General features: G+C 36.9%; 2 protein-coding genes across 2 annotated transcripts; both read right to left on the minus strand.

Annotated features, from left to right (window-relative positions):
• Window positions 1–2,860: 2,860 nt before the first annotated feature.
• LOC116251264 (protein CYSTEINE-RICH TRANSMEMBRANE MODULE 13-like) lies at window positions 2,861–3,867 on the minus strand. Its single transcript, XM_031625429.2, has 2 exons — window positions 3,537–3,867; window positions 2,861–3,285 (listed from the first exon to the last, which is right to left on the minus strand). The coding sequence occupies exons 1-2, from the start codon at window positions 3,770–3,772 to the stop codon at window positions 3,240–3,242; spliced, it is 282 nt and encodes a 93-aa protein (XP_031481289.1). The 5' UTR covers window positions 3,773–3,867; the 3' UTR covers window positions 2,861–3,239.
• Window positions 3,868–6,979: 3,112 nt separating this feature from the next.
• LOC116249707 (uncharacterized) lies at window positions 6,980–12,564 on the minus strand. The gene is made up of 3 exons (XM_031622921.2): window positions 12,147–12,564; window positions 11,553–11,720; window positions 6,980–7,375 (listed from the first exon to the last, which is right to left on the minus strand). Exons 1-3 carry the CDS (start codon window positions 12,355–12,357, stop codon window positions 7,155–7,157), a joined length of 600 nt encoding a protein of 199 aa, XP_031478781.1. The 5' UTR covers window positions 12,358–12,564; the 3' UTR covers window positions 6,980–7,154.
• Window positions 12,565–14,439: the final 1,875 nt, after the last annotated feature.

The following is a 14,439-nucleotide window of genomic DNA, read 5'->3' on the forward strand; positions in this document are numbered from 1 at the left end:
TGAGTTATAAGCATGACCTTGCGATTTGGGTACAGAGGCACCGATCAGAGGCCCTTTGTAATCACCCTTCTCGAAGAGTTTGAGCTCAAAATAAATTGTTGTGTTTTATTTTCTTCTGTGCACCAGTTAATTTTTTAACAAAAAAAAAAACTTTTCTGCCATCAAACATGATGGTTCGATTGAAAAAAAAAATCAAATTCTTTTTCCTGCATATGTTTTTGTTGAAATTTTTTCTATGATAAATTTACTGCTGAAAAATTCATCAATGCATCGATACCTTACATTCACGGTACAGACCAGGGAACTGGGCTTTCCTTTATGTCTTAACTATTTAGCACACTGCGTGATACCACATGGTTCGACCAAGGCTGTCCTTTATCGAATTTGATAGTTTATAAATGTTAATGGGTTGAACGTTCAAATTGAATATGGACCTGCCCTAGTAAAAATAAAAAAAAAAACAAGAGATGGTAAATATAAATATTTACAAACCATGAAAAGGAAAAAATGAATTTGGAAAATGGCACCGTGGTTGCCGTTGCTTGTGGCGATGGCTCTTTCAAAGAGGGAACGTTGTTGAAGAAGTCAAATTGAATATATATTACAGATATGTTTGTTTGGGAACAAATTTCTGCTTATTTCGAGGATTTTCTTTTCACTCGCAATTTGTAGAATGTTAATCAGTCAATACGAATTTTCATGAGTTGGCTAAAATACTTTTAGTTTACACTAAAAAAAAAAACCTTTTGTAAAAGATAAAAATAAAAATGAGAAAAGTAAAAAAACTATAAAGAACATTTCTTTTAAAAAATTACCAAAATATCTTTTGGTCCTTGCGTATGGTGCCGATGTGCTTATAAGCGAAGAGGCTAGGACGAGTCACTACTGCGTAGCCAAAGGGAGGACTTCAATTAATAGTTGAAACTAAAGGGACACTGTTTATGTATATAGGTATTTATATATTTAATGTCCACAGTCCCTCAGACTATGATTCAGCCTGAAAAAACGGGGGAGTGTTCACGATGCTCTTTATATGTCGAAGCCAAACTCAATTTGGCATTAGATGCTTAGTCCCGCGTTGTTAAAGTTTAGGACCAGAAGGCTGATTGACTAGTTCGAGCCAAAGGAGGGTGCAAGATCTGCGTGCCCGCAGTCCCCTTTCAATGAAAATTCTTGCACCTTTCGAAACTCTGTCCTTTTGATTAAGAGGGCCCCGACAACATTTAAAAATTATTTTTGTATATATTTTTTATTATAAATATATATATGTATAATTTATTTATTTATATTTAATTTTTTTGTTTAAATCAGAGCAAGGACTCGGATCAGGACTTGGATGGTTGAGCTCAAGCAGACCCAAGCTTGACTTTGGCATGGCCAGGTCCTTGGACAAATAACTTGGCATCAAAGTTTGTTGGAAAAGTATGTACACAAAAAGTAGAGCCCGATCGACATGCCTAAACAGGATCACAAGGCTTCGCTTTAAGCTCATCCTTCACCCAATTGTGGATCCCCTGGATATGGGTTTATATGTAAAAAATAAAAATAAAAACGAGACAAGAACCTAATTAATTATAGAATTTGGGTTTAATATTCGGTTATATATATATATATATATATATATATATATATATATATATATATATATATACACACACACACAATCCCAAATTCCTAAACCCAAAAATAAAAAATTGACGTATTTGAGCTAATCGAGCTGGGTCTGGTTTAAAAAATAGCAATAACAAATCTAACTTCAGGCATGATTTCATATCAGTTGGCCAAAATCTAACCAATGAAGCATTTTGAAAAATCTTTTTTTTATTTCTTTACATTAGTTTTAAAAAACCCCTACATGTAACATGCAAAGCAAGCCTTCAATCTGGAGTTCAATTATTCCTCAAATATACGTACCATTAATGGACTCATTTTGAGCTAATATGACGCTCTTGATTAGGTAAAATATTTATTGAACGTCCCTTTGAGGGTATTCATTATACAAGTAAATCATCATGCTCCCCGAACATATATTTTTTAGAACATATGTTTCAAAAACATTGCTTTTGTCTCAAGGAACATACCATGATGATTAAATCCACCATTTCAACATTGGATTTGGAAATATAAGCATAATACCACCATGTCTTGAAGAGCAAGAACATAGTATTCTTATAATATGTGTTCGAAAACATCATAAACTTTTTGTGCCCTTTCTGAAATTTGCATTTGGTTTCTTCTTCCATCTAGTCTTTAGCTCAGTTGAATTTATTTATTTTGACCCTGTGACAGAAGAACCGACGACTTGCCTATACATGGGACTCCATTTAAATGGCATTTGATAAGAGCAGTGCAGTTTTGAAACATGTGTACACAACGTACAGATTTTAGAAAACCATATTCTTGAAACCATATTCTTGTTCTAGGAAACATGGTGAGACGGTAGATATTGTTTTTAAATGTAACAATCAAATATTAGAATATAACGATATCATGTTTCTTAAAACAAGGTCAAGGTACTTTTTAAGACATGTATGATGAGAACATGTAGTTTTGTAGCTAGCAGTTGGGAGATTGGCACCATAATTCTTTAGACATGGTACGATAAGAACATCTGTCTCCTTTAGACAGTGGGATATTTTTCCTTCTGTTCGAGAGCTTAACTGCAAAATTGCTCTCTCCTGTGTGCGTGTCTTGTGTCTTGTCTGCGCGTCTAAGAATTCGAAAGGACATTATGGAAACCAGACATGTAGATTGGATTGATCTAAGGGTTACAAAATTTAATGAATCTAACTTATATGCGTAGATTGTACTTGTGTAGGAAATATAAGGAAATCAAAATCAACAAACTTTGACGCGCAGATTGAATTTTGCCAAAGGGCTTCAAAAATTGGTGGTTTTATTTCTTGGTTTATAACATCTATTCTAACATTACATTTCCGTGGTTTCTTTACTTCAAAATCGTTGCACAGTTTCAGTCCATCTATGCAATTAGATGTATAAGAACATATTTGAAAAATCCTCACATACTGATGCTGCATAATACTCACATAAATTGCAGTGATATTTTGTCAGAAGCACTCATAAACGACAGAAACTACAAAGACTTGTCTTCTTTCTGATTTATACCACAAATGAACCAATTGCATCTAATTTCCACATCTGGAAAAAGGTAAACTGGGAGAAACGAAAGTCTTCAACCTCAAAGGCGACGTGCCATAGGCCATCCAGGGCCTTCCTCACTAGAGACAAGCTTCCAGGACACAGCAGCAACAAAGAGCCGCAAGACTGCCATGAAAGAGTATCAGCAGCTTATCTCCAAACACATGGAAAAAGAGAAACAGAAAAATAAAACAAGGAAACTGCCATGATGGAATATTTTAGATGAAAGAACTCTCCCTTAAAAATGCCCTCATTTTGGCAAAGTGAAAGAAGAACGTCTCCAGTTTAATCTTGCCAGACAGTGTTTGGGACTTAACATCCACGGCAAAGGATCGTGAAAAGGAAAACGAACGCCTGAAAGAGATTTGCCAACTTACAGTGCTTCGAAACAACCAGGGCCGCTCTTCTGCGCAGGGGGAGGTGGAGGCTGCTGCGCGTACTGCGGTGGCGGAGGGTAACCTGCCGGAGGGTAACCAGCCGGTGGTGGCGGAGGGTAACCTGCCGGAGGGTAACCTGCCGGTGGTGGCGGAGGGTAACCTGCCGGAGGGTAACCAGCCGCCGGTCCAGGGTAAGGTGACTTAAAATTTGGAGGTGCCTGATCGTAGTAACTCATCTTGCAGTACTACGACTCCCTGAAGCTTGAAGCTACGACTGCAAACGAAAGAAGAGGAGTAGCAAGAAGGAATGAGAGGTGGGTGAGGAAGAGAACTGAGAAGGGTGTAAATAAATACAAGGGCAACAGTGCAAACCGGTTGGAAGGTTCACGCGATGGTTCCAACATTCAACCGACCAATTTGGATCCAATAATTGGTGCTGGGCTCGCAGTTTCCAGTTTTCGAGCAAGTTTAGCACAATAAATCTTTTCTTTTATGAACGGATGCTTTCAAAATATTGCATGTAAAACTAAAGAACTCGTCTAATTGAGATTTAGCATGGTTTTTAGAGATGTAAAGAGATTGGATTTTATTTAGATGTAACCTTTATTATACCCGGTTTATTAGTTCATACATTTTTCAGTTCATAGCATGAGAATATAAAAGAAGAAAAGTTTATAATATATCCATATTTGATTTTAAATTAACCATCCAAATCCAACTTTTATTTTTCATGTTTGAATCTGAATCTAGCTTTTAACTGCACATTGAACCTAAACATAAGAACTGAGTTTCAAAATGTATGGATGTTGGATTTTTATTTAAAATCAAATCCAAGTCCGAATTCGTACTTAAAACTGATCAAGTATTTATCTAAAAGCAAACCTCAAATTTGATTGGATGTCATTTCTTACATTAAAACCCGTTCCTATATATGAATCATATATGACTCTTTTTATATATAAGTAATTTGGTCAGATATCCAATCTAAAACGGATTCATTGACAGCTCTTTTTTTTTTCATTTTGTATTTTTATTCAACATCTTAACGAGGTCTTTTGGACAGAGGTTTTTTAGTGAACTCCTACTACGAAGCCTTATTAGAACCAAGTCAAGGGAAGGTTCAAGTGATTACGATTGTTGGGACCTATTTAATGTCTTCAACTTGGTCAGCAATATTAAAAAATGAAACACCCTATATATATATATATATATATATATATATATATATATATATATATATATATATATATATATATATATATATTAATTGAAGTCTTCCTACAGTGAACTCCTTCTTTGACATTTCTTCATCCAATAATGTTCTCCTAGAGCCCTATGGGGGCCACCCTTCCAATTGGCTGTGTCGCTCATTCACAATATTGGTGAAATAGGTGTTGCATTAATAGCCTTCGTCTCCTGAAGCTGTTTCCATTGAATGATCGCGTCTCCAGCGAAGAAATTTAGTTGGACTTGCCAGCCCAGTGGTTGAGGGATCTACCCAACCAATATAGTGTTTCTCCTTCCTATGCCTTTTTTTATTGGAATCGGCGCTTAAGTTCCACAAGGTTTTTTCAAACAAAAGATGAGTTCGGTACGTATAGTTTTGCATATATGGTTCAATAGCCAGGTTGGCGTCTGAGCAGTTTATATGGTATGCTTCAAGGGGAAAGCGTGAAAGCCCCTTCCCTCTTTCTATGGACATACAACATGGTGCACTCAGTGCAACATGGTACACTCAGTGTTTAGTTGAGTAGGATGTTAACAATCCACCACAGAAAAAAAACCCGAAAGCACTCCCTCCTCCCCAACCCTTTGGCATAGGGTTCTGAGTTGTGTTGGTATGTTACATTCATTAATTAAAGTATCGTGATCTTACTGTATATAATATATAATATAAGAGAATAGCACTTACAGTAAACAGACCGACAACATACCATCTTGGCAACTGCCTACCGGATCAGTTATACTACACTGCTTAGAGCGACAATGCGACCACTGTCAAAATGAGTTGAATATTAGAGCGACAATGCGCCCACTGTCAAAATGAGTTGAGTATGTCAATTTGGGAGAGAAAGGGGGTGGAGGAGGGGTTTACGCTTGCCTCTTTGTGCACATAACGTCAAGTCGCCCGAAATAACTTTTAGTTTTCCATGGTTTTTTGGATTGTCAATTCGATTCTTAGTGTTGCTGCATTAGCATATTTCAAAAATATAAAGACACCTTCAAGAAAAATCTTAGAACCTTCAAATGCGTAATAAAATACTGAAGAGCACTACTACCCATTAAACTAAATTATGTGGGTCCTTGTTGCCCCACACAAGTCCTGCCAATGGTTGTCAGCAGACATCATTCACTTCTATGTCGCTCGGCAGGACAAGGGTACGACGATTTCAAGCAGAGATAGATTCGCCTTTGATGTTAAAGACTGTAATCCTGACAAAGAAGATATGTGGTTTTGAGAGTTTCGATTTGACTGAATTCTTGTAGAGGGTAGAATCACTTACTAGATGGTTAGAAAAACTTGTTAATTTGGAAGTGATTCTTCTTGGTATTTTTATTCCTGTTCTCATTCTTTGCTTTTTGATGAATAAAAGAAGGGAAAACTAACTCAGTTTCGAACTCATTCATGACTCTTCCTCGTGAAGTCTGGGTTAAAGCTGGATTGGATTGAAATAAGTTTTGGATCCCAACATAAATTGATGAGACGTAGGGCCATGTGCATCGTTCCATCTGTAACTCGGATCCCAATATGTATAATAAGTTGTCACTGATCTAGTCAGAACCACTTGGACGGTCACCACCTCTTAGACAATGAAAGGTTGTTATTGTATCCATCAAGGAATAAGGTGGAAAGAGTCGTCGCCTGTCTGTTTGAGTATTTGCCATTGCTGTTCATTGTTATTTATGTTGTATTGATCACAAAAACTTTTAATTGAAAAAAGCTGTCATGACTATTCTTGTATTCTTTCCTGTCTGAATGGCGCGAGTGTGAGTTGATTTTCGTGAGATACCAGCAGAGCAACGAACCAGACCATCTCTCCACCTCGGTCGCTGTTTCTTCTTCATGGCATCGAGATGGAAATCCCTCTTCCAACCAAGCAAAATTGTTGTGCAAGAGAACCATCTCCTTAAGATCGCCACTACACCATTCACCGGCAAAGAGTATCTCACTTGGTTGGGCGAAACCTGTCAAACTCAACCTAAGTGGCAAAGCCAAAGTTCTCATTTAACACCAGGCGCACATTCATTTCGATCGGCCCTTGTGAAAACCTACACATGGATAATAACTAAGATATCTAGACATTTACGTGTTGATTCTCATAAAATCAAAAAAGTAAATTACCCTGTATACACATATTACCGTATTATATATATATATATATATAGGGGCTCACACACACAACTTTGTTTTGTGGTTACTAAGTAGCTACGAAACAGACTAATTCAAAAAACTTCTCTAGGTCAGCTAGGAACTTTGAGAGAGAGAGAGAGAGTCGCTGAGAAACGTATCAATGTCAGTGTTTTCAACATCAGGAAAAATTACTGAGCATCAAAAGGTGAAATTCAGCAGTTGTATGCCATGGACCAGACTAATCCCAAAACACTTCCCTAGGTCTGCTATGAACTTTTGCGGAGTCTTTCAACAATCTCATGCCTGTCAATGAAGCGATCGAGCACCTCTTCATTTGGGATAATGCAATCATCTTCTTTTCCAAACCACTGATAGCGCCGGTTCGCTATATAGTCATACACTGCATCCCTCAGAGGATCTGGGATTACTAGCAAGAGGCTTAACACCGAGTAAGGCAATGGCAAGTACGAAAGAACCTTGAGTGCAGCTGCAACAAGAAATAAAAGTTTCACCACCACAGAAGAAAGCTTCCAGATCAACAACAGGAAGAAACAAGGACCTTCTGCATTAAAGATGGGAAACCCAAGTAGAAGGGAAAAAACTCGGTTTAATCCTCTGCTGCATACAGTAACTTCAATACAATAGTGGTTCATAAAACAATATATGTTTCTTCAAGAGGGGCTTGAATGATGACAACCAAACAAAACACAGCAACGAAAGTATGAAGGAAAGGTGCAGAGACCTGAGCCTTCACGAGCAAGCGTGTGGAAGCAGGATAAAAACGGAAATAAGCCAAAGATTTTCTGCAAATATGCAGGTGCATAAATGTTATCTGTAGACAAACATATTCCGTATGTTGGAGTAAAGTATCTTGACTCCAAAAAAGAGTTGTTGGGACTCGGTATCAGCCAAGGAATCTCTATGCACATAGCTATATGCTAGTGACAATATAGCATGGATGACTATCAGACAGGTGTAATATATTTCACTGGAACACTAACCATGGTACTAAAGAGCCATATGACAATCAACACACGAGTTGGTTAACCAAGTCAGACTCTTATTTAGCTAATAATACTGGCACTACTGAATGAATATGAAAAGAATAGTGACTATGCTAGTGACAACACGAAAGAATATGCACATAGCTATAATAAAAGTGACAATATAGTTAGGGTGACTATCAGACAGATGTAGTATTTCACTGAAACACTATGCATGGTACTAAAGAGCCAAATGACAATCAACACAACAGTTCATTGTCCAAGTCAGGCTCTTGTTTAGCTCATAACACTGAAACGTTCCAAAAATAAATCAAAAGAAAAAAGAATTTTTGAACAAAAACAGTCAAATCATCGATAGAGTATGTCTCTAGTATGCTGTCACTTGGCAATTTTCCTGTATTGTAGCATAAACTTCAGTAAGTTCAGCATTTGAACAAAGAAACGAGACAATAAAAACAAATAGTGAAAATAATTATACATGCAAACTGAAAGACCTCTCTATGTGCCCTTGATTGCGAAATCTAACATCAGCACCCTAAGCCTGCCTTCAGGTTATCACTCTTGGTTTCTGAATACTGACTTCTTGGTGATATCCTAACAGAATTTCCACACTCTAATGGCTTTCCCTAGTAAAAGGGCACAAGGACAATAACTCAACAAGGGATAATTGCTTGCTTTACCTTAAAAAACTAAAAATGTTATGAAAGAAATTTTCCTAAGCTTAAGAAGTAACAACTTTTGGTTAACAAAAATCTTGAATTTGTGCAAACTGAAAGACCTCTCTCTGTGCCCTTGATTGCGAAATCTAACATCAGCACCCTAAGCCTGCCTTCAGGTTATCACTCTTGGTTTCTGAATACTGACTTCTTGGTGATATCCTAACAGAATTTCCACACTCTAATGGCTTTCCCTAGTAAAAGGGCACAAGGACAATAACTCAACAAGGGATAATTGCTTGCTTTACCTTAAAAAACTAAAAATGTTATGAAAGAAATTTTCCTAAGCTTAAGAAGTAACAACTTTTGGTTAACAAAAATCTTGAATTTGTGCAAACTGAAAGACCTCTCTCTGTGCCCTTGATTGCGAAATCTAACATCAGCACCCTAAGCCTGCCTTCAGGTTATCACTCTTGGTTTCTGAATACTGACTTCTTGGTGATATCCTAACAGAATTTCCACACTCTAATGGCTTTCCCTAGTAAAAGGGCACAAGGACAATAACTCAACAAGGGATAATTGCTTACTTTACCTTAAAAAACTAAAAATGTTATGAAAGAAATTTTCCTAAGCTTAAGAAGTAACAACTTTTGGTTAACAAAAATCTTGAATTTGCAACCCAGGGAGGATGTAATAGTGAGCTGCCAGCATTAATGAAGATCTTACATCATCATGACAGCTAAAGTCATTTGATAACACGGGCCCCTGATTGAAATTTTCAATGGCTACCTCATCATACAGCTTTTCCATCTGAAGGACATTATGTTTTATACTACTTAAGAAAAGAAGAGTAGAAGATTATTAGTAACAAGTCCTTACTCCAGTTACATTTCATTGTTTATATCATGTTTAATCCTGTAATGACCATTTCTTTGTGATTGTTCCGTCTCCACCTTTGTATGAATGTGAATGATCTTCTTCTCCTTATTGCAATTAAGACGACAATTTCTATATTTTTCTACTGCTTGTTTACTCTTGTCCATTTTGTTCCTCGATTTTTTTATGTAATCCTTTCTGTATTTTCTCTTGCATTTAGTTTCCATGCCAAATAAAATTGGTCTGTACCGATGACTACATTCATTGCATATTTATTTTAATCCACTATAGCTGTGTCAAAGTATAGGGGTTTTGATGCTCATCACTGTTTTCAGTTCTTTACTGGTATCATCCAATTTTCTACACTATGTGTGCTCCAACATCATGACTTCATTGCCCAAAATGGTCTAAAAAGTATAGCAATTTGTTAAAGTAAAGTTAGATCATATTTTTACTGATAAAGCCACTTTTAAATAGCATAAAACAGATAATTATTGGCTAGTTCATCTGATTCGGGAAAAACAGCAGGTCCTTGCTGCCACCTCCTGAAAAAGAAGCTTGAAAAAGTAGAATGAACATATATATATATATATACACACACACACACACACACACACTCAATTTTTATGGTGTCATGCTTCATAACTATCATGCCTTTGTGGAATTAAAAAAATAAGATGAGAAAAAGTAAAAAAAAAAAGAATACAGGACACAAGCAGTTCCTCTATATAATCAGCTCCACATGAGCAATCTTCTATTGATGATTTATCATATGTTGATCTTGTCATGTACCAATCAACAACACAAGCTCTATTTCAAGAGTGAATTTTTATAATTAAAACAATGTCAATCTTCAAATGCCACTTGTTTCTCGTTCATGCTCTTCCACCAGCATCTAGTCGATATTTCAAGTTATTCAATTTCATGCCACTATAAATCTAGGGGTACATCTGAATTGACATTCATTGGAACAGGACAGTAGCTGTTAACCAGTTCCTGGGAACAAATGGAGTAATATACTACCCAAGCAACAAACACTATGATATGAATACAAAAAGTGGCAATGAGACACTTTATATATTTGTCCCATAAGATTAATGGGCAAAAACAATGACAAGCATCTGGGAGGTGTTTCATAACCATGTTTTCATCCTCACCCAGGTGAAACCTAATAAGGTTGAGGAATTGCCCAACAAGAAAAGGACATGTCAAGATGCATCATGGAAGGTCCAACAAAGATTTCAATTGCCCTAACCAAATAACCCTTGCCTCATATTCTCTTTTTCCACTTGTCACTTTCACCTACTAAGATAGTTCGTCTCTTTTTTCAAATGTTCAGCCAGTTTTAGTATCACTCCCACCATAAAGTTCATACCTCATAAGTTACATCACTAGTTTTATACTGTCCCAATGTTATGTGATCAAAACTAAGAGCAACCTACACGTGGTTACATTTTTATAGGCTTTCAACTTCTTCAGGATATTGGACATGAAGTGATTAAAAAGAAAAATAAAAACATCTGATATAAGATCATTCAACGGTGATTGACTTGAAAGTGAGCACCACTTCCTACATACCAATTCACTAAGAACCTAAAAGTAAAAGAGAAAAAGTGCTATTAAATCAGCTCCATGGGATGCCCCTAAGGTCGCAGGGCCAGCAGACAGAGTAGACTTGCATAAACCACTACTAAAAAAATTTTTTGTTCCATGGTCATGACATAAATCTTCATCAACAGATGAGGAATGTCTTTCTGTTAGTCATTATTGTCGACGAGCAGATGGTCAATGCCTTTTCTGCCCAGCCATCATAAAATTCAACAATAAAAGGAGGTCTGAAGTTTCTCAACATAGAAATTATTTATCACACACATTAAAGAAGAGGAAATCAAAACAGGAAAGCAGCCAAGCAAAATTTATCCGAACATAAAATTGACAATAGTCGTAGTCCTACCACAGTTTTTCAGATTCGCCAGTTATCCAAAAGTCATTCTGAAGTTTAACTAACACATGGTTACACAGGGAAAAAGGGGACAGCCAAAGTAAGACGATGAAGATGCATCTCAATCGAACACTTCTCTATTAGATCCCGAACGTAAATATCTGTGAAACAACTACAAATGCGAACCTGTGGATCCTTGATGACATAAACCAGGCCCTTCTACAAACAAAAACCGCCTTAAAACAGCTTCACGACCAACCCCACAGAAATTCAAGTACGGTTCGGCGGCTCTTGACTGCACAGCACAGAATTTGATCTTCTTGTATTTGTCTGCCCTTATAACCCAGTTCACGCCTTCCACATCAAACCCCAATTCATTGGAACCATCAGAAAATTGTCATCAAGAAACTACCTCCAATGCAAGTAAAATGACAAAAAGAAAAAGGCAGACATATTTGCACAACAAGAACCAAATTGCATAAAACTACTTAGATGTGGATCATCGGCAAAGTATCATCTCAGGCAAGAAAAATTGATGGAAAAGAAATATCCGAGAAATAGTTTTACTATATCATTGCAGAAGTAAAACCCAATTTCCTAACTGGGATACGATCATCAATTCTCACGCAGTGCAAGAATCTTGGCAGAAGTTCAGTACCCACCAGGATTCTTTCGCATTATCATTTCCACAAACAAAACGCAGTTTCTGAACTATTTGGGATTTGGATCAGCAAATCGACGGTTCCCATGATCACTCATTTAGCAGAAAATTAAGCATACCTTTGTTGCAAAGATGGCAGACCCCATCATACACAACCACACCGGGCTGAAGCAGGCACGGTGTGGCAGTATCGCTTAGCCCCTGGTGTAATACAGTACATGACCCATCTTCCCCGGCAACACTATAGGGCCTACCCGAGAAGGAGAAGCAAGAGCTCGTTACCATATAGGCTGCTCTGCTATATCGTGCAATACACTTGTTCAGCATCATTCCGGCGTCACCGTTTCAACCGCATAGAATGAAGACGACGCATGATGTACTAAAAATCGTTGCAAGAAACTTGCGGGTTGGTTTTCTGTTTCAATCGGACTCTGGGTAGGGCGGTAAGGACAAAAGAAACACGGAGAATTTCTCTCTGACGGCATTCTCTTGAACATATTTTAGAAATGAGCTAGTTCTGCTTAATTGACATCATAATTCATAGGCTCTCCTGCTTCCGGAAGCTGCAGAATAAAGACCAGCTTTCCTGCCGTTGATAAGGTAAAGTATAATTAATAAAATAATAATAGTCACAACGTCAAATGCCTTTCAACCAGAAAAAGTACGGTGATTCATACTCATCCCACCGGTTTGCCTTTCAAACAGCATGACATCCATGGATAGTTTAAATCAATTCTTATGAATGAGATCATTTGCCCCTACTTCAACACAAGAGAAACCTGTACTTTTTTTCTGTAGAACCTTTTATATCTTGGTCCTAACTCAACATTAAACAAGTAACAACCAATTGAATACTTGTATATGAAATTCGTTAGATTGGTTTGCCATTTCCAAAGGATATAATTGACAAATCGGTGTCACAAAAATCTTTCTTCTTGTAAAATATTCAGCGAGAAAAGCATTGTTAGATTTATTTCATCAATTATTTCATATATTTTGTTCCTGATTTAGTGATAAGTTATTTTATATTCTTTTATTGCTTAATGCAGATGAAGTGTCTAGGTCATCTTGGCTTTTAATTAAACTGATCCACTGGATTCGCTTTTTCTTTTAGCTGCATGTCAGAAGAGCTAAATGGCACATCTATCATGAACACAGACAAAAATGTGTTTCCAATGAGGTAGCTAGGTGGTTAGCTTATACTTTTGCAGCTAAGTAATTACTACGGTTCCTGACCTTAAAAAAAAAATTGAAAAAGAAAAGGAAGACAAGGTTGAGTGAGATATGATCTATTCTTTCAGAAAAAATTCTAAATGGGAATGCAAATGTCACAAGAGTTTGGAGCTGGATCTGATCCTGGTTTGACCCACATTGCTAGATTCTGAGATTCAAGATGGTGTTCGAGTCTCATGTACTATCTTGTCTGAAGATAATGGTCTTTTGCATGAATTCAAGATTAGACACTTCCCGCTCTGGCTTAGACCTGACTTTTAGTTAAGCTAAAATATTGTTGTGAAGATTTTTCATTAATGTATTATTATCTGAGGTCCCCAATTTGATTTACCATGGCTTTTTGTGTGAGTCTCTTGTGAGTTGACCTTGTCGCATCACCAAAGCTGTGGATCACGAACACACAACGATCTTGGTCAGAAACTAATGAGGATACGCGGTCAAGCTTAATGATCATTGTTCTTCCTTTGCTTTTGGATTCTGATCAATTTTTTGTGAGAAAATTAGTAGAAAATTCGAATTATTATATTTTTCTGTTATTTTTATGTTTTTTGAATTTTTGAAACGTCCTGAGATTTTCTTGAGAAAAACAAACTTCCCACTTAATATCCAAGAACAACCACACTGATAAAAATACTAATAGGGTGTTTGGAAACAAGAACAATGTTTTCTTTCGAACACAATGTGTCATGAATATATCGGAAAGATTGGGATAGGTTGGTTCATGGAATACTAGATTGTAGCGTTCTTATCAAAGATATGTTGGGTGGTGGGTGCTAAACTAGGCTTCTACCTACATACACAAAAAGGTATATATCTAATTGAGTTGAGTATAAACATCAACAATTAGAGACTGTACCCTTGCCACACCCGCATCCTAATTCCTAGGCAACTCTGTGTGGTGACATATACACAAGGGCAGAGGCAAGTGTGGGCACTGTGTGGGCAATTTCCCATACTGATCCACAAGAAATTTTCTATTTTATATTTTGGTATTTTCGAAAATTTTCTTCATTTAACCTTAAAAATTTAGAGTTTTACAACTAGTATCCTTTAAACAGAATTTCTGGCCTCCGCCTATGCAGTGAGCAATTATCATTAAGCTTAATCCAACTATCACCTTTCTGAAAAATGAATGCATGGGTACCTGCTTGCTGCTTAACATTGTACTTCTTGGGCTTT

Source organism: Nymphaea colorata, chromosome 3, assembly GCF_008831285.2.
Source record: "Nymphaea colorata isolate Beijing-Zhang1983 chromosome 3, ASM883128v2, whole genome shotgun sequence".
NCBI lineage: Eukaryota > Viridiplantae > Streptophyta > Magnoliopsida > Nymphaeales > Nymphaeaceae > Nymphaea > Nymphaea colorata.

Bases quoted from the DNA above. Each gene is read 5' to 3' on its own strand.
- LOC116251264 (XM_031625429.2), bottom strand. From the start codon at position 3,772: ATGAGTTACTACGATCAGGCACCTCCAAATTTTAAGTCACCTTACCCT. The intron at 3,286-3,536 runs GTAAGTTGGCAA...CTTTCATGGCAG, and splicing joins CCTGGTTGTTTCGAAGCACT to TCTTGCGGCTCTTTGTTGCT.
- LOC116249707 (XM_031622921.2), bottom strand. From the start codon at position 12,357: ATGATGCTGAACAAGTGTATTGCACGATATAGCAGAGCAGCCTATATG. The intron at 11,721-12,146 runs GTATGCTTAATT...TTGATGTGGAAG, and splicing joins CTGCCATCTTTGCAACAAAG to GCGTGAACTGGGTTATAAGG. The intron at 7,376-11,552 runs GTTCGCATTTGT...TTCTTGTTGCAG, and splicing joins ATGTCATCAAGGATCCACAG to CTGCACTCAAGGTTCTTTCG.